At 42.5% G+C, this 21,986-nt stretch overlaps 2 protein-coding genes and 1 long non-coding RNA gene across 3 annotated transcripts in view; 1 reads left to right on the forward strand and 2 right to left on the reverse strand.

The window, feature by feature from the left end:
- The first annotated feature begins 2,540 nt into the window (after positions 1-2,540).
- On the forward strand, positions 2,541-4,515 carry adob (2-aminoethanethiol (cysteamine) dioxygenase b). Its single transcript, XM_031308572.2, has 2 exons — positions 2,541-2,831; positions 3,456-4,515. Exon 2 carries the CDS (start codon positions 3,630-3,632, stop codon positions 4,368-4,370), a length of 741 nt encoding a protein of 246 aa, XP_031164432.1. The 5' UTR covers positions 2,541-2,831; positions 3,456-3,629; the 3' UTR covers positions 4,371-4,515.
- A 4,094-nt stretch (positions 4,516-8,609) lies between these two features.
- On the reverse strand, positions 8,610-8,907 carry LOC116056396. Its single transcript, XR_004106569.1, has 2 exons — positions 8,793-8,907; positions 8,610-8,657 (listed from the first exon to the last, which is right to left on the reverse strand). It is a non-coding gene; the product is annotated as an uncharacterized LOC116056396 (long non-coding RNA).
- An 11,876-nt stretch (positions 8,908-20,783) lies between these two features.
- Positions 20,784-21,986, reverse strand: part of LOC116056401 (E3 SUMO-protein ligase EGR2-like) — a 2,313-nt gene continuing 1,110 nt past the window's right edge. The window contains exon 2 of the mRNA XM_031308577.2: positions 20,784-21,986. This exon is cut by the window's right edge and continues 185 nt beyond it. Within this exon, the coding sequence (XP_031164437.1) occupies positions 21,093-21,986 (894 nt within the window). The 3' untranslated portion in view covers positions 20,784-21,092.

Below are 21,986 nucleotides of genomic sequence, written 5' to 3' on the forward strand. Positions count from 1 at the left end.
TCCGGATCACTGTATGGTTGCCTGTGTTAGAAATTGCAAATTGATTAAAACCAAGTCATGGTTTATTTTTATAACGAAATTACCAACATTTTAATGAACAAGCTTTCCTTCATTAAATCTATCAGAGTGATTTAAACTTAGTTTGTGATATTGATGATGTTGAGCTGGCCTGGAATTATTTAAAAAATACCTTTTTAGCCATAGAGAGACAAACGTGCCCCTATTAGAAGATATAGAGTGAGGGGCAGAGATAATCCTTGGTTTAATGACTCTATTGCAACAGCTATTAGAAAACAGAATGAAGCATGGGTCAAAGCAAAAAGAAATAATAATGATAAATGTTGGTTAAATTATAGGGTATTAAGAAACAAATACACAAGACTAATAAAAAGTACAAAAAGTGAACATTATCTGAATTTAATAAATGAAAACCTTAATGATCCCAAACATTTTTGGAAAGCAATTAAATATTCTTCAGGTGATGTGCCACCCCCCCACTATCCCTGAAGTTATAATAGCAAGCCAAGGTGAAGTAAGGGGTAAACAAAATATAGTGGATACTTTCAACAAGCACTTTATTAATGCAGGAATAGCTACTCAGTCAACACTCCCAGCCAACCCCACAGATAGTGTAACCTCTATCACAGACTTGTCTAATGTAAGTTTGAATAATTTAAACTTTACTCCTATATCTGTCTCTGAAGTACGAAAGGCACTGTTAGGCCTGGACTGTAAAAAGTCTGCTGGCCCAGACCAGATTGAGCCATATTTCCTCAAAACTGCTGCAAACTTGATTGCTGATCCTATCTCCTCCATTTTCAATCTTAGTTGATACAGTGGTTCTATCCCCAAGTCATGGAAATCTGCATTTGTCCTCCCACTGTTAAAAAGTGGATACCCGTCGGCCTTAGACAATTACCGGCCAATCTCCAGACTATCTGTCTTGGCTAAACTGTTTGAGTCTATGAGCAACTAAAACATTTATTAGATGACAACTGTATTTTAAGTTCCACTCAGTCTGGTTTCCAACAAGGACACAGTACAATTACGGCTGTAACCTCTGTTATAAATGATATTGTTAATGCTTTAGATAACAAAAAGTATTGTGCTGTTCTATTCATTGACTTATCTAAAGCTTTCGACACCTTTGACCATCATCTTCTTCTGCGAAATATTGCAAAGCATAGGTTTTAGTAGCACTGTGCTAAATTGGTTTTCCAATTACCTGAGTGGTAGATCTCAGTGTGTGGCATTAGATAACTGTACCTCATCCTTGCTACAAGTAAAAATGGGTGTCCCCCAAGTATCAGTTTTGGGTCCTATTTTATTTTCTATTTATATAAATAATTTAGGTGTGGATCTGAATCAAACAAAGGCTCATTTTTATGCAGATGATACTATTTTGTACACCTCCGAAGCAATTCATCATTTGCAGTCTGCCTTTAGTCAGGTACAAAAATCTCTGGTAGGATTAAAGTTGGTATTAAATGCTAAAAAACAAAATCAATGTTTTATACACGTTCACATTCTCTTATAAATTTCACTATTTTAACACAAAGTGGTACGCAAATAGAGTCCTCCCTCTCCCTCAGAAGGAAATTCCATTTATTGATTTTCACAATGATAAACTGCAACTGTTTGTTAGCTAACTATTTCAACTGTTTATCCATCTTTTAGCTAACGATTTCCACTGTTTATCCATCTTTTAGCTAACTATTTCCACTGTTTATCCATATTTTAGCTAACTATTTTAACGGTTTCAACCATCAATTTTAGATAAATCCACTCATGGATAAACAGTTGAAATAGTTAGCCAAAAGTGAAGGATAAGAACTATTTATTTAGCTAACTATTTCCACTGTTTATCCATTACTTTTAGCTAACTAATTCCACTGTTTATCCATTACTTTTAGCTAACTAATTCCACTGTTTATCCATTACTTTTAGCTAACTAATTCTACTGTTTATCCATTCCTTTTAGCTAACTAATTCCACCGTTTATCCATTACTTTTAGCTAACTAATTCCACTGTTTATCCATTATTTTTAGCTAACTAATTCCACTGTTTATCCATTACTTTTAGCTAACTATTTCTTTATCATGTTAGCAAACAACTGCCTACATTTCACGTAGGCTAACACTTTACAGTGTATGTTGTTGTAGTATAAACATGTATAATGTTTATACTCCCACAAGGGGAAGGGCCATGAGATGGCAGAACATTTAAATAAATAAAAAAAATAACTGTCCGTTGTCATTGCAGTAATAACGACATTCCCCTATGTTGGCGGTATGTATGGTTGACTGGGTGAAAAAGATCATTCAAAGTTAAATATTCTATGGCATGTTGGGTATTGTAGTGCATTGTCTTGGCAGTTAGTTTGATTTAAAAGTAATTTAATCCTTCACATTGAAAATATCTTGGTTATAAGAAGCAATGTGACAAAAACAACATCTTCATTTTCTTAATATTATAACGAAACATTATTTGTGTCAGTGAACACAATATTGATAGCCGTCCGACTACATGTCCCACAATGCACGACGTGTAAACTGATAAAGTGGTGTCTGGTGCGGACGTGTTTGACAGTTATTCACAAATGGGGCCCAGAAGTCGATAAGACTGACCGCTCGTGAGTCAAATGCTGTCTGAAAGTTGCCCCTGCAGAGTTGTATCTTCGTGTATTTGTTGTGTTGCTTTTCTACGTGCAAATTCACGTGTTCATTAGCACAAAAAACACGAATGAATGAACACGTGAAGGGGCAGAAAGCAGACAGAAAGCGGGCAATGAACGTGGTGTTGTGAGCGGACCAAAGAGAAGAACAAAGAGGTGAGGTCTCACTCCGACATCATTTCGGAATCGGACACAATATTATGTGGTTGTGTTGTGGGGGGGAAACTTAATGTATTTGATGAATTCACTCTTATTTTTTATATAAGTATATTTACACATGTTTTACATTAACATGTATTTCCACTTTTTTTGTTAAAGTCATGATGACATATAAGTGGTTTGTGAAACAAATGGACATTTGGTTTATTTTTGACCGAGTACAGAAACTAGTATTGTTATTCAAGCTTCAGTTGACTTATATTATTCTGTTTCTCATTTTAATTTAGTTTATTTGACAATAACGAGGATAACGCACAGTCCAGGATATATCTGTAAGATCTGTAATTCATTAATTAGGCTACCTAGAGAAGAGGATTAGGGCCACATGTGAAAACATGTCATAATTCTGACTTTATTCTCAGAACTCAAATACATTTTTTCACATGTGGCCCTAGTCCTCTTCTGTAATTACAATTATAAAAAACAGTTGTTTTAGTATTTTATTTTTATTTTTGTAAGTACAAGTTGTTTTATTGCTCGGCTAAACTGTTTTTTATATTGACACTGATGGATTTGTCATACTCCTAGTGACGAACATTTTTTATTTTTTGTTGAAATCAGGAATACAAACAAAAAAGTTTATACTACAACTGTCCGAAGGCCTGAAGAAGATTGTGAACGGAGTCAGTCAGCCTGTTAACAGACGATCTTTGACGCTAGCTAAACAGCTACCGCTAACAAGCGACAAGCGGAGAGAGAAGACCGGGGGCTGCACGGTCCGTTCCTCGCTCCGGTATGATGACAGGTGACAGCAACATGACCTCCATCGTTCAGAGAATAGCTCGGCAGGCTCTCCTAACCTTCAGGAGTCCGCCCCGGGTCGGCGAAGAGGCCGGTAAATCTTTCCTGGAGAACCGAAGCCAACTGAAGAGCCTGATGACGGAAGTGCGAGCGGCTGACCTGAAGATCGTGCCTCGACGTGCCGACAACAACGTGTCCCCTCCGCTCCGCGGGCCTCCTGTCACCTACATGCACATTTGCGAGACGGACCAGTTCAGCATGGGGGTGTTTCTGCTGAAGAGCGGCGCCTCCATCCCGTTGCACGACCACCCGGGGATGCACGGCATACTCAAAGTCATGTACGGAAAGGTCCGAATCAGCTGCTTTGACCGGCTGGAGCGGCAGGGCGGCACGCCGGCAGCGCCTCCGCTTCCCCCGGCGCAGAAGGGCGCGCTGCGGCGCTCCCTGCTCCGCTCCACGGAAGTCTACACGGAGGAGAGCGGCCCGTGCGTGCTCTCCCCGGACCGGGACAACCTGCACCAGATCGACGCCGTGGACGGCCCGACGGCGTTCATGGACATCCTTGCCCCACCGTACGACCCGGACGACGGCAGAGACTGCCACTACTACAAGGTGCTGACAGAAGCGGAGGTTAAAAACACAGAGCAGAAGGAGGTCTGGCTGGTGGAGATCTCGCAGCCTCCGGAGTTCTGGTGCGGAGGGGAGCCGTACCCGGGCCCGGAGGTCTGCCTCTGATACCCTCTGACAGACTCACCTGCACCCGCAACATGTCTTCTTTTCTCCGGCTGCATGGACACCCGGCCTGTAGTGGCACAAGGCCGGGGCTTTTGGACTTGGTTTGACAACACTAGGCTGAATGAAGTAGGGCTGCTCGATTATGGAAAATATCATAATCACGATTATTTTGGTTGATATTGAAATCAAGATTATTCAACACGATTACTCATTGACTTTTGGAAAGCTGTTGCAAAATATTGAACCTAAAAAGAAAAAACACCTTGAACAGTGACATTTCCCTTCATACTTTGCCTGTTTGAATTTTTATTTTTATTTTATTCAGATCACAAGACAAAATAACAGTTTACTTGCAAAACGTAATGTGCAAAATAATAGTTTATCTCGATTTCTCTGTCTTTGTGATCATTTGGAGCCAAAATCGTAATATCGCGATTGAAATTTAGATTAATTGCACAGCCCTAGAATAAAGGATCTCTCTTAATCAGGTCTGCATGATATGAGGGATAATATGCCTAATATTTAAACTGATATTACTTGCGATAAATAGGCTAAACAAGATATTAAAAGTGTACTCACTTCTGCCTTTCTGCTCAGTATTCTGCTGAAATACAGCAAACTGATTGTTGAATTAAAACAAATGAAAGGAAATGATTTCCAACATTATGTTATTGAACACATTGAACATTTAATTGAACGTAAAAAGCAACATTTAAAAAAAAAAAGTGACTTAAAGGGCAGTTTCTACTGATGGTCTCTTTCAACTTACTCAAAAATATGTCGCAGCCATTTCGCAATGTGTTTATTGCGCAAGTTGATAGCCCAATAAACGATATACTGTGCAACCTGAATGTGAAGCTACTACAGGCTGTTAGAGGGTCAGAATCTGTGCAGAAAAGGTCCCCTGATCCTTTTAGAGAAACCAAACGCCACAAAGAATAAGCTGATCTCATTGTTGGGTACGGTTAACGGTGAACAGCCAAGTTAAAATATAACTCAAGTTTCCATTTCACTTGAGCAACAAATTGGAGCCCTTTTAGGCAATACTACACCACCGTGATCCCTCTCTGTTTCTGTATTCAGGACATTATTGTCACTACTTTTCCTTTTAATGCACTTACTGGTTCTCTGTATTACACATTTCAGATGTTACTTTCACAGTTACCCCCTCCAAAAGAGAATGAAGTCACCTTTTCGGGATACATGTGTTCCTTAATCCTTAATTCTCTGATGTTATCCGTGTCCATTTGTGGGATTATAATCCGCGAAATGCCCCGTGGGAGAAGATAGATGAATCTGAGTTTAGACAAAACTAAATATCGGAGGTGTTGACGACTGACCGCTGCAAGGGCGTAACTTTGGGGGTCTGGGTGTCCTCCCCCAAGGAAGTTCTGAGCATCAACGACTTCATTTCCTGTATTCGGATGCACTTTTTGCACCAGTTTACGGTGGAAATACCTTTTATGTAGCCTATGTGAAGAAGAAAAACACAGATGACAATTCAAAATATATCAAATATAATGGAAAGTATGTTGTGTGTCATTGGGCATTTTTAAGTAGGTATATGGAAATCCTGGAGCTTTCTTAGTGGGTATACTGCGTATCACTTAGACTACACCACTGATTATAACTGCGGGGGGGTCTGGGGGTCCAGGAAGTTTTGGGGCATCGAACACTTAATTTCCTGCATTCTGGTGAATTTTTCGGCAACAATTTGGACGGAAGAAATGTTTTTCTTTGCTTGCCAATTACGTTGAATTGAGAAAGCCAACTGCTCATGTTAATATTATTCATTCATCATTATGATAAGATATTTTGGGTTTTCACTCCCCATCAATCAACTGAAGGGTTTAAAAACTACGAAAGCACCAAAAATAGGAGCCCTGAATGATGCGAGCAACGGGCTAAAATAAGACCCTGGAAGTTATTTTTTGCACAAGAGACGCCAAGAAATGATGAAGTTGATGATGTGCAGGCCAGGGTGCTAATGCTGCGTTCAAGGAAAGTCAGGAAGTCTCAGCTTGGCTGCTTTTATCTCGGTCGGTGCGTCAACTTTTGGAAACTTGAGGGAGACTTCTGAACTGTTGACACATCAATACTTTTAAATAACCTTTTTAAATACACAACATGTCAGCTTTCTGTATCGCATGAAGGACTCGCTGCTGGTTAAAAACCACACTCCCTAAAATAACCGAAAAGGTTCTGGCAGCTCATTACACAGACTTTGCCCCTTAATTACTAAACTGCAATTTTGTGTGTAGCTGCAGTTAATAATGCAAAATATTTTCTGTTTGGCAGATTATATAAAATTCACTCATACAAAGCTGCTCAGATAGTAAAAAGCAACAAAGACATTGTAAAAAAAAAAAAAAAAAAAGCTCTAAAATGTGGAGAGATAAAAAAAAAAAGCGACAACGTGGACTACCTTTAATCCTCCTGTTGTACTCGGGGTCAAATTTGACCTATTTTCAAAAAGTCTCTACATCAGAAATTTGGGTTTCTTTCAACCAAATTTTAAAACAAAATAAAGTGGATGGTTCCCTACAACGCTCTGCACAAGTAAAATAAATGATCAGTTCACTACTTTCATTGAATGTGGGTGTTTTATTCAATTGTATAGCACGTAAAGAAAAAATGATAATAGAACGTTGAAAAACGTAGGAAAAAAAAACGGCAAAAGCACAGGAAAAAGTGACAAAAGTTTACATTTTTTTTTACATTTCGAGGCACAAATCATGCAAGTCAAATGAAAACAAAAATACAACCTGTGAATCACGTTCTACGAAAACAATTTCTGTTAAAATAGATACAGACATACAACTGTTAACTCAGATATTTCTTAGAGTGTAATATTTATTTAATATGTACCGTTATACTAACAGTCGCTGGCTGTTGCATGAGGGATGCAGCGCCTAACGTGTTTATCAACTATCGCTGGGTATCCATTCACAACTTTTGATTCGATATCGATATTTCCGTTACAAAAGCAATTTATCTTTGCTATGAAAGAGATCCTCGAAGAAATAATAATGCCGTAATTTGTCCAACGGAACCCTCTAACCTGGTGCGTTGTTAAACCTTGTGTTGTCTTCCCGTCGACCATGCAAATGCAAATTTCTGTTTTTGGTTTTTTTTCCAACGTTTTGGTCATCTTTTTCGACACTTTTGTGGTTTTTTTCCAGACATTTTTGTCACTTTTTTCCAAGTTTTTTGTCACTTTTTCCGATTTATTTTATTTTTTCTGCGCTTTTTTTTTTTTTACCTTTTTTTTTAAGATTGACTAAAACGCCCAAATTCAATGAAAGTAGTGAACTGATCATTTATTTCACATGTGAAGAGCGTTGTACGGAACCGTCCATGTTATTTTTTTGACAATTTGTTTGAAAGAAACCCAAATATTTCTGATATAGAAACTTTTTGAAAATGGGTCAAATTTTTGTAGCATTACGACATAATTTTGGCTAATATTTAAGATCAGAGGAACGTATGTTGATGGATAATCAGACTGTCAAAGGGAAGTCAGAATCAAATTTATATAAACACCCAAAGTTCAATAAAAGTAGTGAACTGATCCCTAAATTTGACTCGTGAAGAGCATTTCATGGAACCTTCTGTGTTAATGTTGGAGCAATTTGCTTGAAAGAAACCCAAATGTTCTGATATAATGGTTAAAAAACATTAATTTTGTCTTTTAAGAATTGACTCCAAAGAAGTTACATAGAGACAGAGAAACATGTACGAGTGCTTTCGCCAGCGCAGCAAGTCATACATCGGTGAAAAACGGCCATGGCAGTTTTTTTGCCTTCGCCAAAAGTAAATTAAATGTGATATATCATGACATTAGTCTATATCCACCACGTTTAATTTCCGGGATTGCTCCGGTGCCACCGGAAATTCTGCCAGATGTCCGTCATTTCGGGCCAGATGTCCGTCACCGTCCTCCTTTGTGTTGGCGTTCTAAACCAGGATCAGCATGAAAGGGGAGAGAGAGGGTGGTGCAGACATGCCGACGTGATATCATGACTTCGCGTGAACTTACACGCCCACTTTCTTAAGCCAAGTGGCGTGTTATCTGTACGCATTTTGAGCTACGCGCGTGGTTGTCTACGCTGTATACAGCGGACGTAAACATACGCGCCACTTGGCGTGTTATCGCGAGAAGAAAGCTAACTGGGGATTTAAAATAAAAATCACTATATGACTACGTCTAAAGTTTCCAACCGAGCCGCCCGACTGAAATTGTAGTTCAAAAAAACGTCTTAAAACTACATAAAATATTCCCAGTGGCTTAGTTCAGTTTGGGGTCCCCTGCTGGAGCTGCTCCCCCCGCGACCCGACACCGGATAAGCGGACGAAGACGGATGGATGGATGGGCTTAGTTCTGGTTGGCCACCAGGCTTGCAATCCACCGGGGGAAGAAACCCTGTAATTGTTGGAGTTATAAGCTACTTTTTTGGGGGATTTCCGGACTTCCGAGTGCATCTTGAATGCAGCGTTAAATTGACCTTCGTGGAGTCGTCTCTGTGGAAGTTGCCCGAGGCCACAGAGGGACTCGCGTCTTATGTTTTTTTTTGTGTTTTTTTTTTTTTTTAACCGTCTTCCTGCTTCAGGCTTTGTGGCGTTTTGTTCCAGTCGGATGTAAAGATCCGGCGTGAATCTCCAGGTCTCGCTTTGAAGACTGCAAAAATATCTAAAACTGCAGGTCTATTCTCATGTTGTGTTTAGGACTCTACAAACTGTAGACTGGGAAGAGTTTGATCTTCAGGACTGTTTGTGATCGGATCACTGACTTGATTGTTTGAAAGTTGAGGCTGTTTATGGTTCTGCGGAGGCTACGTAAGGCCGGCTACACACTGCCTGCGTGGCGTGAGCGTGTCAGCTGCGTGGCGTATCTGTTTATATTTCATCTTTCATGTTAACAGGTTAGAGCAGGGGTCACCAACCTTTTAGAAACTGAGAGCTACTTCATGGGTACTGAGTCATACGAAGGGCTACCAGTTTGATACACTCTTCTGAAATAACTAATCTGCTCAGTTTGCCTTTAGTTATATATGATTATTAATGATTAATGATACTCGTCTATGTGAAGACACTGATCACGTTAATGATTTCTCACAATAATTATCAACAATGACTTAACAAGGTGGGAAACAGATAATATCAATATTCAATTTTCATTTTTAGAACAGGCCTGAGGGCTACTCATGTGGTCCTTGGGGGCTACCTGGTGCCCGCGGGCACCGTGTTGGTGACCCCTGGGTTAGAGCTTGCACACTGCCTGCGTGACACGCACGTCTCAGGTGCGGAAACGCGCGCATGCTAGAAATAGAACCGACGCCTATTTCTCACGCGACACGCAAGCGTGTTGGAAGCGTTTTTCTAATATTGCGCCTGTCGATACAGAACGAAATATTCTGTAGCCTATTTTGCCGTCAATACTGCCGACGTTGTCTTTGCTGTAATCAGATCAGTATATAGTTATGTTTAACGTGGTATTTCATTTTATCAATGGGGAAACATCCACGTGTACAGACAAGGCTAGCAGCAGCAGCGCTGCGTCAGACACGTTTCTGGTGTGTAAAGACGTAGAAAAATCCACGCAGCTGACACGCAACAGAAACGCCACGCTCACGCCACACAGGCAGTCTGTAGCCTGTGTGTGTGTGTGTGTGTGTGTGTGTGTGTGTGTGTGTGCGCGCGCAGTCGGCGCGTGACGTCACAGTTCTCCTTAAGTAACATGTTGTTTTCATTAGTAGGAAGTGAAGGCCGGCTGAAAATAGATGCCGTGATTCAGATCTTGGTCGGATCTGGAGCAGGAGAAGTTAACCCTCTCCTTGATTTCATGTTTATAGAGAAGGAGAACCACGAAATGAGTCGGGGGGGGAATGCAACGCTACCAAGCCACGGCCGAGCAGCGTGCGTCGCCACGACGTGTAGTTAAATTTTTCGAGAGCTGCACGTCAGGCTACAGCGTAGAGTCCGTTGATTCGACGCAGAAGCATAAAACGGCCTTTAAGCACTAAATTAAGCTTCTGTTCTTTTCCCACGTAAGAAAAGAGAGCGAGGTTTTTCACTAGCAGCGAAGAGCTGAAGCTAAACGAATGAATTTGCTGCTTCAGATTTAGCGCTTTCAGTACGTAACGATATGGTTCAATGTTGGGAGGCTTCATTCATAATCTACGTAGGCACAATTAAAAAAAAAAAAAAAAAGTTTATTCTGAAACTAGCGGTGACATTAAAACAAGGAACTTATAGTCTGATATGTTTGGAGGAACCGCTGGAAACAGATCATTTAAATTTGGAAAAGAAAGTTGTTGGGAGTTAGTAAGGAGATCAGTATACGACTGATAATGTTGCATCACTGTGACACAGAAAGCTCCTTAAATCATGCCTGAGTCCAGACTGTGATTGTGTTCAATGATCAGTGACTGTATCGATGTATTTTGCCTGTAATGAAGGTCTTTCTGTCAATTTATATAAAATGTGCTGTTTATTTTGCCTGAACTGTTTTATTTCCTTCAGAATGCCATGCGCTGGGCGCCCGGTTAGCTCAGTTGGTAGAGCGGGCGCCCATATATAGAAGTCCTCGATGCATCTGGCCCGGGTTCGACTCCGACCTGCGGCTCTTTGCTGCATGTCATTTCTTTCTCTCTCTCTCCCCTTGCATGTCTTCAGCTGTCCTATCAAAATAAAGGCTGAAAATGCCCAAAAAATAATGAAAATAAAAAGAATGCCATGCGCTGTGATTACAAGAACAAAAACGTCTGATGCCTTCAAGGGGCGTAGTGGGGGGGGGGGCGCTTCTGGGGCCACAGCCCTGAATGTTTTAGGCTTTTTAACCCTTGTGTTGTCTTCCCGTCGACCAGGAAACTTTGTTTTTCTGGGTGAAAATAAAAAAAAAAGAAATGTTTGACACTTTTCCTGATGTTTTTGTTTTTTCCAATTTTTTTGTCATTATTTCAAAATTTCACTTTTTTTTTTATTTACATCGCTGTTGATGCTTTTTTCAAGGTTTTTGTCAGTTTTTTCTACACTTTTGGCAAGAGTTTTTTTTTTTTTTATTTTATTTTTTTTTTAACGTTTTTTTGGCAAAGTTGACGCTGTTTTCGACCTTTTCTCATCGTTTTTTTTCAAGATTTTTGTCCTTTTTCCGGTATTTTAGTCACTTTTTTCTACGCTTTTGGCGGGCTTTTTTTAAACCTTCTTTGGCAAGGTTTTTGATGCTTTTTTTGACGCTTTTTTTTCAAGGTTTTTGTTTTTTCTGACGTTTTTGTTGATTTTTTTCGGCATGTGTCTTGTTTTTTACATCCTGTTTTGCATCCAACTGTTGAGTTAAAGAGTTCAATTTTGACAATTTGGTTGAAGAAAACCCTAATTTCTGATATAATGTAGAAGCTTTTTGAAAATGGGTCAAATTTGACCCGAGGACAACAGGAGGGTTGAAATAACGTCAACTTTGTGGGTAACATCCGACCGAAGGCTCGTTGGAGATAACGTGCGCCTCGCCTGTAACGTGGACGAGAGCAGGCGGCGGCAGCGGGGAGGGGGGGCGGAGACAAAAAGCCACGCTCAAGTCGGACAGTTTCCAGCTGTTTCCAGCAGCCCGAAGTCAAAGAAACACTCACATCCTGTTAGGCCTGATTTAATAAATTGTTATCAGACCCATATATCAGCCTGTACACAGTCTCCAGTTGTTAATATTAAGACAGAGTAGCTGTCAACATGCTCTACATGTGATCTGTTGCTGATGTTAAACAACAGACTGGAGATGATCCGTAATCTGATCAGATTTAATCTCTCTGACTTCTAAACGTCACCATCAGCCACACAACATGTGTTCTGTACACCAGTGTTTCTGAAAATATGATATGAGACTAGATATCGTCTTAGATTTTGGATATCGTGACATGACATAAGTGTTGTCTTTTCCTGGTTTTAAAGGCTGCATTACAGTAAAGTGATGTCATTTTCTGAACTTACCAGACTGTTGTAGCTGTTCTATTGTTTGCCTTTTCCCCACTTAGACATTATGTCCACATTACTGATGATTATTTATCTAAAATCTGAGTGTGAAGATATTTTGTTAGAGCACCAATTGTCAACCCTAGAATATCGCCGCAATATCGATATCGAGGTATTTGGTCAAGAATATCACGATATCTGATTTATCCCTATCGCCCAGCCCTAACGTGTACCCCTGAGGGTACTCTGGAGGACTGCAGGGGGTACGTGTCCCCCTAGGGGTACTTTGGAGGACTGCAGGGGGTACTGGTCCCCCTAGGGGTACTCTGGAGGACTGCAGGGGGTACTAGTCCCCCTAGGGGTACTCTGGAGGACTGCAGGGGGTACTGGTCCCCCTAGGGGTACTTTGGAGGACTGCAGGGGGTACTGGTCCCCCTAGGGGTACTTTGGAGGACTGCAGGGGGTACTGGTCCCCCTAGGGGTACTTTGGAGGACTGCAGGGGGTACTGGTCCCCCTAGGGGTACTTTGGAGGACTGCAGGGGGTACGTGTCCCCCTAGAGGTACTCTGGAGGACTGCAGGGGGTACGTGTCCCCCTAGGGGTACTTTGGAGGACTGCAGGGGGTACGTGTCCCCCTAGGGGTACTTTGGAGGACTGCAGGGGGTACATGAAATCCTTGCAAAAATGCTAATTTAAAAATATGTCATGCATAATTCCTAGAATAATTATACTATAATAATGAAGTGATGGATTCTAAACATTTGAAATGTAGCATTTAAATGTTTTTGTTTAAAGAAGGTTGTTGTATGTGCGCTGTATTATACCCTTTCTTGCGCTGGTCAGGGGGTACTTGGCTTAAAAAAGAAATTCAAAAGGGGTGCAATATTGAAAAAAGTTTGAGAAACACTGCTCTAGAGGACTGTAGGGGGTACGTGTCCCCCTAGGGGTACTCTGGAGGGCTGCAGGGGGTACGTGTCCCCCCTAGGGGTACTCTGGAGGGCTGCAGGGGGTACGTGTCCCCCCTAGGGGTACTCTGGAGGACTGCAGGGGGTATGTGACATTTTTTGCAAAATGTTTTTCAGTTCCAAGGCTGTAGTTACTTCTACTGGCTTTTTTTAACAAGTTTGTCGCTTTTTTTGAATTTTTTGTCGCTGTTTTTGAAGGTTTTGTCGTTTGTTTTGACCTATTCTTGCCTTTCTTACTTACTTTTTTCGAATGTTTGTCGCTTTTTAGGAATTTTTTGTCACTTTTGTCTCCCTAGTGTTGCCTTCCTTCTTTCTGCTGTGTTTTTATTGCTTTTTTGAAGTGTGTGTGTCTCTTTTATCTAAGTATTTGTTACTATTTTCGACCTACTCTTGCCTTTAGTCTGGGTTTTTTTAAGTTGTTGTCTCCTTTTCCATCAGCATCTAAATGTTTTCCAGGTCTAAGGCTGTAGTTTAGTAAATCTATCGCTGACATCGCTGTATTCTTCCTCTTTATAGAGACTTTGTTTTTCTACCAAACATTATTCACGCTGGTTAGGGGGTACACGGCTTAAATACACTGTTCAAAGGGGGAACATTAATGAAAAGAGCTTGAGAACCACTGCTGTAGAGAATAAGCCTTTAACTCAGACAAATAGCAGTTAAAACCCTCCGATTCAAAAACAATAAAAAGTTTATATAAAACGTCATCATGTTGAGTCGGTTCTGAACCAATCAGCTGTTAGATCAGCCGAGAGGCAGGCGTTTCCCACCATGCCGTGGGTCTGCCTGGGTCTCAAACCTGTGGCCGCCTTGATCTCGTGAGGTTATCGTTGCCCACGTGTGCATGACATCAGAGCAAGTCGGGATCAAGACACACAGATCTACCCAGCATGCATTGGGCGACGATCGCCGGGGATTGTGAGTTTCTGCCTCTCTTTAGGTGGCAGGAGTAAAAAATATGTCCTCAACATTCGTTGTGTTCTGGTTTCAGAATGATGAAGACAGTCGGAGAACAGTTGGATGCAAAACAGGATGTAAAAAACAAGACACATGCCGAAAAAAAATCAACAAAAGCGTCAGAAAAAAGCATCAAAAACCTTGAAAAAAAAGGTTTAAAAAAGCCTGCCAAAAGCGTAGAAAAAAGTGACAAAAATATCGGAAAAAGGACAAAAATCTTGAAAAAAAAACGATGAGAAAAGGTTCGAAAAAGCGTCAACTTTGCCAAAAAACGTAAAAAAAAAAAAAAAAACTCATGCCAAAAGTGTAGAAAAAACCGACAAAAACCTTGAAAAAACCTTGAAAAAAGCGTCAACAGCGACTTTGAGTCACTTTTCAGAGTCAAAAGTGTCTGAAAAGCAAAAAACTAGAAGTACCTCGTTCCTGGTGGCGGGGGGGCGTTGGCACAGTAAAATCTACTGAATCAAGTTACCGACTTAAACTTCTTTGCACTTTAAATAAAACTTTATATTTTCGAGCACTGAGAACTTCCTAAGCATTTTGGTGAAGAAAGCTCTGTGCGATTGAATATCTGCATCTTTGGAAGATGTTTTTAGGTGTCTAAAATACATTTAGGGTCCTATCTCGCACCCAGTGCAGCGCAAAGCCCGACGCAGGTGTCTTTGCTAGTTTAAGGGTCCTGACACACCAACCAGACGGCCGACCGTCGGCAGTAAAGCCAGTCGGACTGATCAGTCGGGTCCCCGAGGTCCAAAAAGTTCCTCAGAACACACTGAGGAGACGCCGACTTGAGCGTACGCTCTGCTCGTGTACGAAACGTAATACGTCTCCATAGCAGCAGGCGGCGCTGCTCTGTATTGTTTCCATTAATTATTTCCCAGAAAATGAGAACCGGCAGCTGATTGGACGAACGCGTCACGTGGTTCTTTTTTCTCCGGAAATTCACAGCCAGACTGTCATGGCGGCTCGTTCAGAATACGATCTCATATTGGACTAAAATAGTTCACCGAAACGTGTTTCTGAAAACATTTTAAGAGAGAAATAGGCCGTGCAGCTGCTGAATCTGTTTTCATTTCAGATCAACAAAGGTCAGTTTAAAAGATTTTCGTCAGATTTTGAGAGGCTCATCTGCTCCCCATTTCCAGGTGAGTCCCGACTGTCCTGTCTCTGACTGATCATGTCAGGTCGGCCAAAATGAAGGCCGGCGGCTCCTCCAACGGACGACGGCACGAACACACCGAACAGACTCGAGTCACCGTCCTCGCCAGACGGCCCGACGCCCGATTATCAGGCTGGTGTGTCTTCTCTCTAAGACCGACGCAGTTGTCAGTTTCCCGTCCAGCGCCCACGTCGTTTAAATAGCAAATGCACCTGCACCCATCTTTGCCCATGGGCGTCTTACAGGGAGGTGTGTTCAGGTGCATTCTGGGCGTGCTGGTCTTACAGGGAGGTGTGTTCAGGTGCATTCTGGGTGTGCTGGTCTTACAGGGAGGTGTGTTCAGGTGCATTCTGGGCGTGCTGGTCTTACAGGGAGGTGTGTTCAGGTGCATTCTGGGCGTGCTGGTCTTACAGGGAGGTGTGTTCAGGTGCATTCTGGGCGTGCTGGTCTTACAGGGAGGTGTGTTCAGGTGCATTCTGGGCGTGCTGGTCTTACAGGGAGGTGTGTTCAGGTGCATTCTGGGCGTATTGCTATCTTGAGGCAGCGTGAAGTGATCTTGCCATTGACCAACAAAAACCTGGTCTAAAGTCAATAACGCAGCATTTCATTGTTATTTTAACAGAGCATTAGTAAAATGCGTCTAGACTCGTGCACAGTGCGCACACTATGCTTGTTACACACACAGGGACGCACAGCAGCACACACACGTAGAAGATTACAAATAAAAATATTACGGTGTAAATCCTCCATCATAACAGCAATGCTCCAAGGTCCAAACGCGCCTGACTATTTTTTTGTGATTTACAGGTTTTTTTATTTATTTTAACACAACATTTCAGACTCTTTGAAAAGTCCATCTTCCCTTTTCTTGGGTTGCTCTGTAGTGTCAAAAGTTGTTGTCGATGCTGGATCTTTTTCTGTAGGATTTTCTGCCATTAAATCAGGCTTTCACCATCTGCAGGGACGTGCACCTGTATTTGTAGAGCAGCCAATAGGAACGCTCTCTCTCTCTGGAATGACCTGTGATTGGCCAAAGTCTCCTAGATTATCTCAAGCCTGAAAACAGAGACAAGAGAAAATGACTAAATGACTATTAACTAAAAACTAAATGATTATTATGGATGTTTACCCAACAACAAGGCCCACCCCAGCTTTAATATATGCCCAAGTAAAGAGCAGCATCAGCAGGCGGACACAACGAATCGACAAGTCAACGTTTATTTGCATCAACAGAATAAAAGCTTTAGTGCTCCACTTGTTTGCATAAAAAATGATAAAACACAGAAACACAATTTATTTGTCCAGTTTCTCTCTCTCTGTCTCTTGCTCTCTGTCTCTGTCTCTTGCTCTCTGTCTCTCTCTATCTGTCTCTGTCTGTCTGTGTGTCTCTCTCTGTCTCTCTCTCTGTCTCTCGCTCTCTGTCTCTCTCTATCTGTCTCTGTCTGTCTGTCTGTCTCTCTGTCTCTCTGTCTCTCTGTCTCTCTCTCTCTGACTGTCTCTCTCTCTGACTGTCTCTCTCTCTCTGTCTCTCTCTCTCTCTGTCTCTCTCTCTCTGACTGTCTCTCTCTCTGTCTTTGTCTGTCTCTCTCTCTCTGTCTGTCTGTCTGTCTGTCTCTCTCTCTGTCTGTCTGTCTGTCTGTCTGTCTGTCTGTCTCTCTCTCTGTCGGTCTGTCTGTCTGTCTGTCTGTCTGTCTGTCTCTCTCTCTGTCGGTCTGTCTGTCTGTCTGTCTGTCTGTCTCTCTCTGTCTGTCGGTCTGTCTGTCTCTCTCTCTGTCGGTCTGTCTGTCTGTCTGTCTCTCTCTGTCTGTCTGTCTGTCTGTCTGTCTGTCTGTCTGTCTCTCTGTCTGTCTGTCTGTCTGTCTGTCTGTCTGTCTGTCTGTCTGTCTCTCTCTGTCTGTCTGTCGGTCTGTCTGTCTCTCTGTCTGTCTGTCTGTCTGTCTGTCTGTCTGTCTGTCTCTCTCTCTCTCTCATTCATCAGGTAGAAATGCTGGTTGTATCAACAGGTCTGTGCATCCAGAAGTAAGAGAAACAAAAAGATTATCAGGCTACAATCCTTCATAAAATCCCAACATATTGTCGTGTAACCGACCAACGTCAGCTCTTCATCATGTAAACACAAGAACGCGTTCTTATTAACGGGTTCGTATATCGTACAAAAGGTTATGCACACTGAAACGTATGATATCATACGAAAACTACGAGAGCGCCGGCTGGTCACGCGACATCGGCTACGTAGCTCCGTGCTACAGAGCGGCAGTTGCTAGCTGTTTAAGCCGCTACAGAGCTTGGTGACGCGGCTACAGACCTCCGCCAGTAGAGTCAGTAGATGTGTTTAGCCGCTACAGAGCTTGGTGACGCGGCTACAGACCTCCGCCAGTAGAGTCAGTAGATGTGTTTAGCCGCTACAGAGCTCTGTGACCAGTTTTGGGCAAGTTACTTCCAAAAATGTAATACATTATAGATGACTAGTTACTGTCATTTGAGAGTAATTAGTTATATTACAATATTACTGTCTCTGAATTGTAATGCTTTACACTACTTTTGCATTACTTTTGAGTAACTTTCACCAAAATAACAGCGGAAGTTTGACTTGGCAGGTAGCTTGTGAATTTCACCACCGGATCAATAAAGTCTCCTCTTTATCCACTTTAATACATCATAGATTATTCATAATATTTTGTATAATTAATATGAATATGCAAAGTAAAGCTATAAAAATAGAGAAGTAAAACGTACAATAGGCAAGTAGGAGAAAATGAAAATACTCAAATTGAATTGAATTGAAGTACGGCATAGTTAGTTTCCACGGCTGATAAAATGCAATGGTATTTACGTGTAGCAAGCCTAAACATTAATTCCTGACACGTTTCTATCTGTCAGCAGCTCAGACACACTGCTGTCCGCGCTGACGTAGGCCTACCGTCACCTGTTGGGACACAGATGTTGTCCATACCGTCACCTGACACGCACACACACACACACACAGACACGCACATGTACACACACACGCGCTGAGCACCAGCCTGCGTCACAGAGCTCTGTAGCGGCTAAACACATCTACTGACTGCTGCTGATTCAACGAGCTGTGACGGAGCTCTGTAGCCGATGTCACATGACCAGCCAGCGCTCTTGTAGTTTTCGTATGATATCGTACGTTTTCGTACGATATCATACGAACCCGTTAATAAGAATGCATTGCTGACAGTCACCTTTTCTCTGCTAAATGTAACTGTAAAGACCGCTAAACTCAAGTGACCGGCCGTCGGTCGCCTAATTTCGTACGATATCACACGAACCCGTTCATGAGAATGCGTTGAAAACTTTGCAAGACATCTTTTAACTTGAATATCTTTGCAGCTGTGTTGAACACCGATGATGTAGCCACTATTTAACAGCGGAGAAGAGGATTTGAAGACTCCTTACTCATCACTAAATTAAACTTTAGACTTACAATCAGAGATGGGATCAATCCTAAATTACATTTTCCTCACTACAAAACCAAAATGCTGAAGAGAAAATGTGGAATTGTATCTCTTTGTGTGTTTTGAAGGTCCAAAAAAATGCCCCTCTAATTCCACGGTGACTTATTGTATTTTTCAGAAATGAACAGGTTTTAATTTAGCTGCATTTAACTGCAGTTGAAACCACCCACAGCAACAGGAAGACCCTCCTGTATCGCTCAGCTGTCCTGCAGGATTTTGGTCTCGTTTGCAGCCTGAACTGTAGTTGGAATCCCTGAGAATACGAGGCATCGACAGTCGACACGATGCCTTGCCACAGAGCACTGAAGCAAACCGTAGCAGCTGTGTTTTAAAAAGGGCTGCAACCAACTATTATTTCCACTGGATTAGTGGTCTCTAAAATGTCAGAAAACTGTGAAAAATGTGGATCAGTGTTTCCCAAAAAGCCCAAGATGACGTCCTCAAATGTCCTGCTTGGTCCCCAACTCAAAGATATTCAGTTTACTGTCACAGAAGAGAGAAGAAACTAGAACATATTCACATTTAACAAGCTGACATCTGAGAAGTTTTACTCTTTTTCTTCATAAAAAAATTACTCATCGATTTATCGATTATCAAAATAGTTAAAGAACAAACGGCAACCAAACTCCCTTTACATTTCATACAATTGAACGCCAGAATGTGCAGCTTTGTTCGTGCGGATGTACTTCTGTTCCACTGCCTGAGGAGTGAGGAATTATCTTTTAGTTAAGGTGATGAATGATAAAGGCATGACCAAACACATCTCTGTGAACTCTGGGTCAGAGTCTCCCTGATTTATTTTAAAGATATGGCTTCCAAAGAGATTCCTTCAATCTTTTGTGAAAACATATATAGACTACAGGATAAGAGTTGGTCTCTTTTGGCAGATTGAAAGACTGTGGCAGGAGGCAGCGGTGGTAGAAGTATTCAGGTCCTTTACTTCAGTAAAAGTACTAATACCACACTGTTAACATACTCTGTTAGAAGTAAAAGTCCTAAGTCCTGTATTGAAAATGTTACTTAAAGGTCCAATGTGTGGGAATTTCTCCCATCTAGTGTTGAGATCATATATCATCAATCAACTCTCTCGCGCCACGCTGTTCAAAGTACGTATTACAGCTACGGTAGCCTTCACGCTCCAAAAAGCCAGTCTCTTGCTCTTTTCAATATCCTTGTTCTTTTTCTGGGCGAAGAAGAAGACTCCTGGTCCTGAAATTTGGATTTTGAATACGTGTGATCCTCCATGTTTCCTTCTTCAAACTTGCCGGGGCCGGGAAGCTACGATAGCCATTAGCAGCATTAGCAGCAGCTGTGAGTTTATCATGTGATGGCGAAAACGTGAAAGGCGGAGCAGTATGTCCTGTATGTCCCTTACCGGCTAACGTATTTCAAGATGGAGCATGAATATGGAGCGTCTACCCCAGTTCATGCAAATGCAAATGTAAAATGTCAAGCCAAAAGGAATACTTGGAATTGATGATGGTGGTAAATATTCATGAAAAAGGACAAGTTTGTGAACGGGCAACACAGATTTTGATAATGAACAACTAAACATGTTACACACTGGACCTTTAAGTAAAAGTCTGTAAGTATCATCAGGAAAATGTAGTTAAAGTATTAAAAGTAAAGAAGAATCCTCCCATTGTAGAAAGTGTAAAGGATCCAACCAGTTGTGTGTTTAATGGTCTGATCATCTCAGCTGGACTTGTAGCCGTTATATTGTTAGGTAGTTTATAATAAAACATCAGATTTTATAAACTACATGTATTTTGTGTGCAGGAATCTTAATGTGTAAAGTAACTAGTAACTAAAGCTGTAACAGATGAATGTAGTGGAGTAAAAAGTACAATATTTCTCTCTGAAATGTAGTAGAAAGTACCGGCGTAAATGTACTTAGTTACATTCCACCACTACTACTTTTTTTATTCTCCCTGATTTCTTTTTAAAGATATGGCTTCCAATATCCTTCCATCTTTTGTGAAAATAAACTACATGATAAGATTTGGGCTCTTTTAGCAGACAGACAGACTGTGGCAGGAGGCAGCGGTGGAAGAAGTATTCAGATCCTTTACTTCAGTAAAAGTACTAATACCACACTGTAAACTTAGTTACATTCCACCACTGCGGCAGGAGCTGATCCGTGTTCGGATTCAGAAAGTTTACATTCAGCAGCATCGGGGCATGCGCAGTGGGGATGTTAGGACGCGGAGGACCTTTTCTCTTTCTGCCGGAGGTGAATCTTCATGTGCCTCCTCCTCTCGTCGCTCCGGGCGAACTTCCTCCCGCACTGCTCGCAGGAGAACGGCTTCTCCCCGGTGTGCGTGCGGATGTGCGTGGTGAGGTGGTCGCTGCGGCTGAAGTTCCTCATGCAGATGCGGCACTGGAACGGTTTGTGCCCGGTGTGGATGCGCAGGTGTCGGCTCAGCTCGTCCGACCGGGAGAACCTGCGGTCGCAGCCCTCGGCCGGGCACGGGTACGGCCTCTGGTGCACGGGCGTCTTGCTCGGCCGGTTTGGGTACTTCCTCGGTCTCAGGATGGGCCTGAGAGGGAGGCTCTGGTGGCTGGGGAAAGCCGCAGACATGGGGCCATCCGCGGCAGACGTGGGCGCGCCGAGCGTAAAGTTCCTGATGGTGTTGAGAGGAGTGAGAGGCGGAGGCACCCTGAGGGAGTCCAGCGGGTACGGGAGGGATTTCCTCTCCGGGATTAAAGCCGCGTGGATGTCTCTCTGGCAGCTCTGCTGGTAGAAGCCCCCGTACTCGGGCATGATGGAGAGCAGCGCGGCGCCGTCTACAGTCGGTTTGGGCGCCGGGTTGTAGGATGGAGACGCGTGGTAGGTCACTGCGCAGGTGGATGTGGCTAGATACCCCCCGGCGGACTGGTCCGGGTACATGTCCCCGCTGCAGGAGTAGGAAGGGGCCGGGTGAGTGTAAGGGTGGGGATGGGGGTGAGGGTGAGGGGGCGCGTACATGTGGCTGATGTCCGGCTGGCTGTGCGCCATGCTTTCTTCCCCCGCGTCTCCTTCTCCTCCTCCTTGTGCGTAAATATGCGGCGACGCTGAACACGATTCAGACACTGCGTCGGGCCCCGGGGT

The sequence above is a fragment of the Sander lucioperca genome, chromosome 15 (assembly GCF_008315115.2).
Source record: "Sander lucioperca isolate FBNREF2018 chromosome 15, SLUC_FBN_1.2, whole genome shotgun sequence".
NCBI classification, from domain to species: domain Eukaryota; kingdom Metazoa; phylum Chordata; class Actinopteri; order Perciformes; family Percidae; genus Sander; species Sander lucioperca.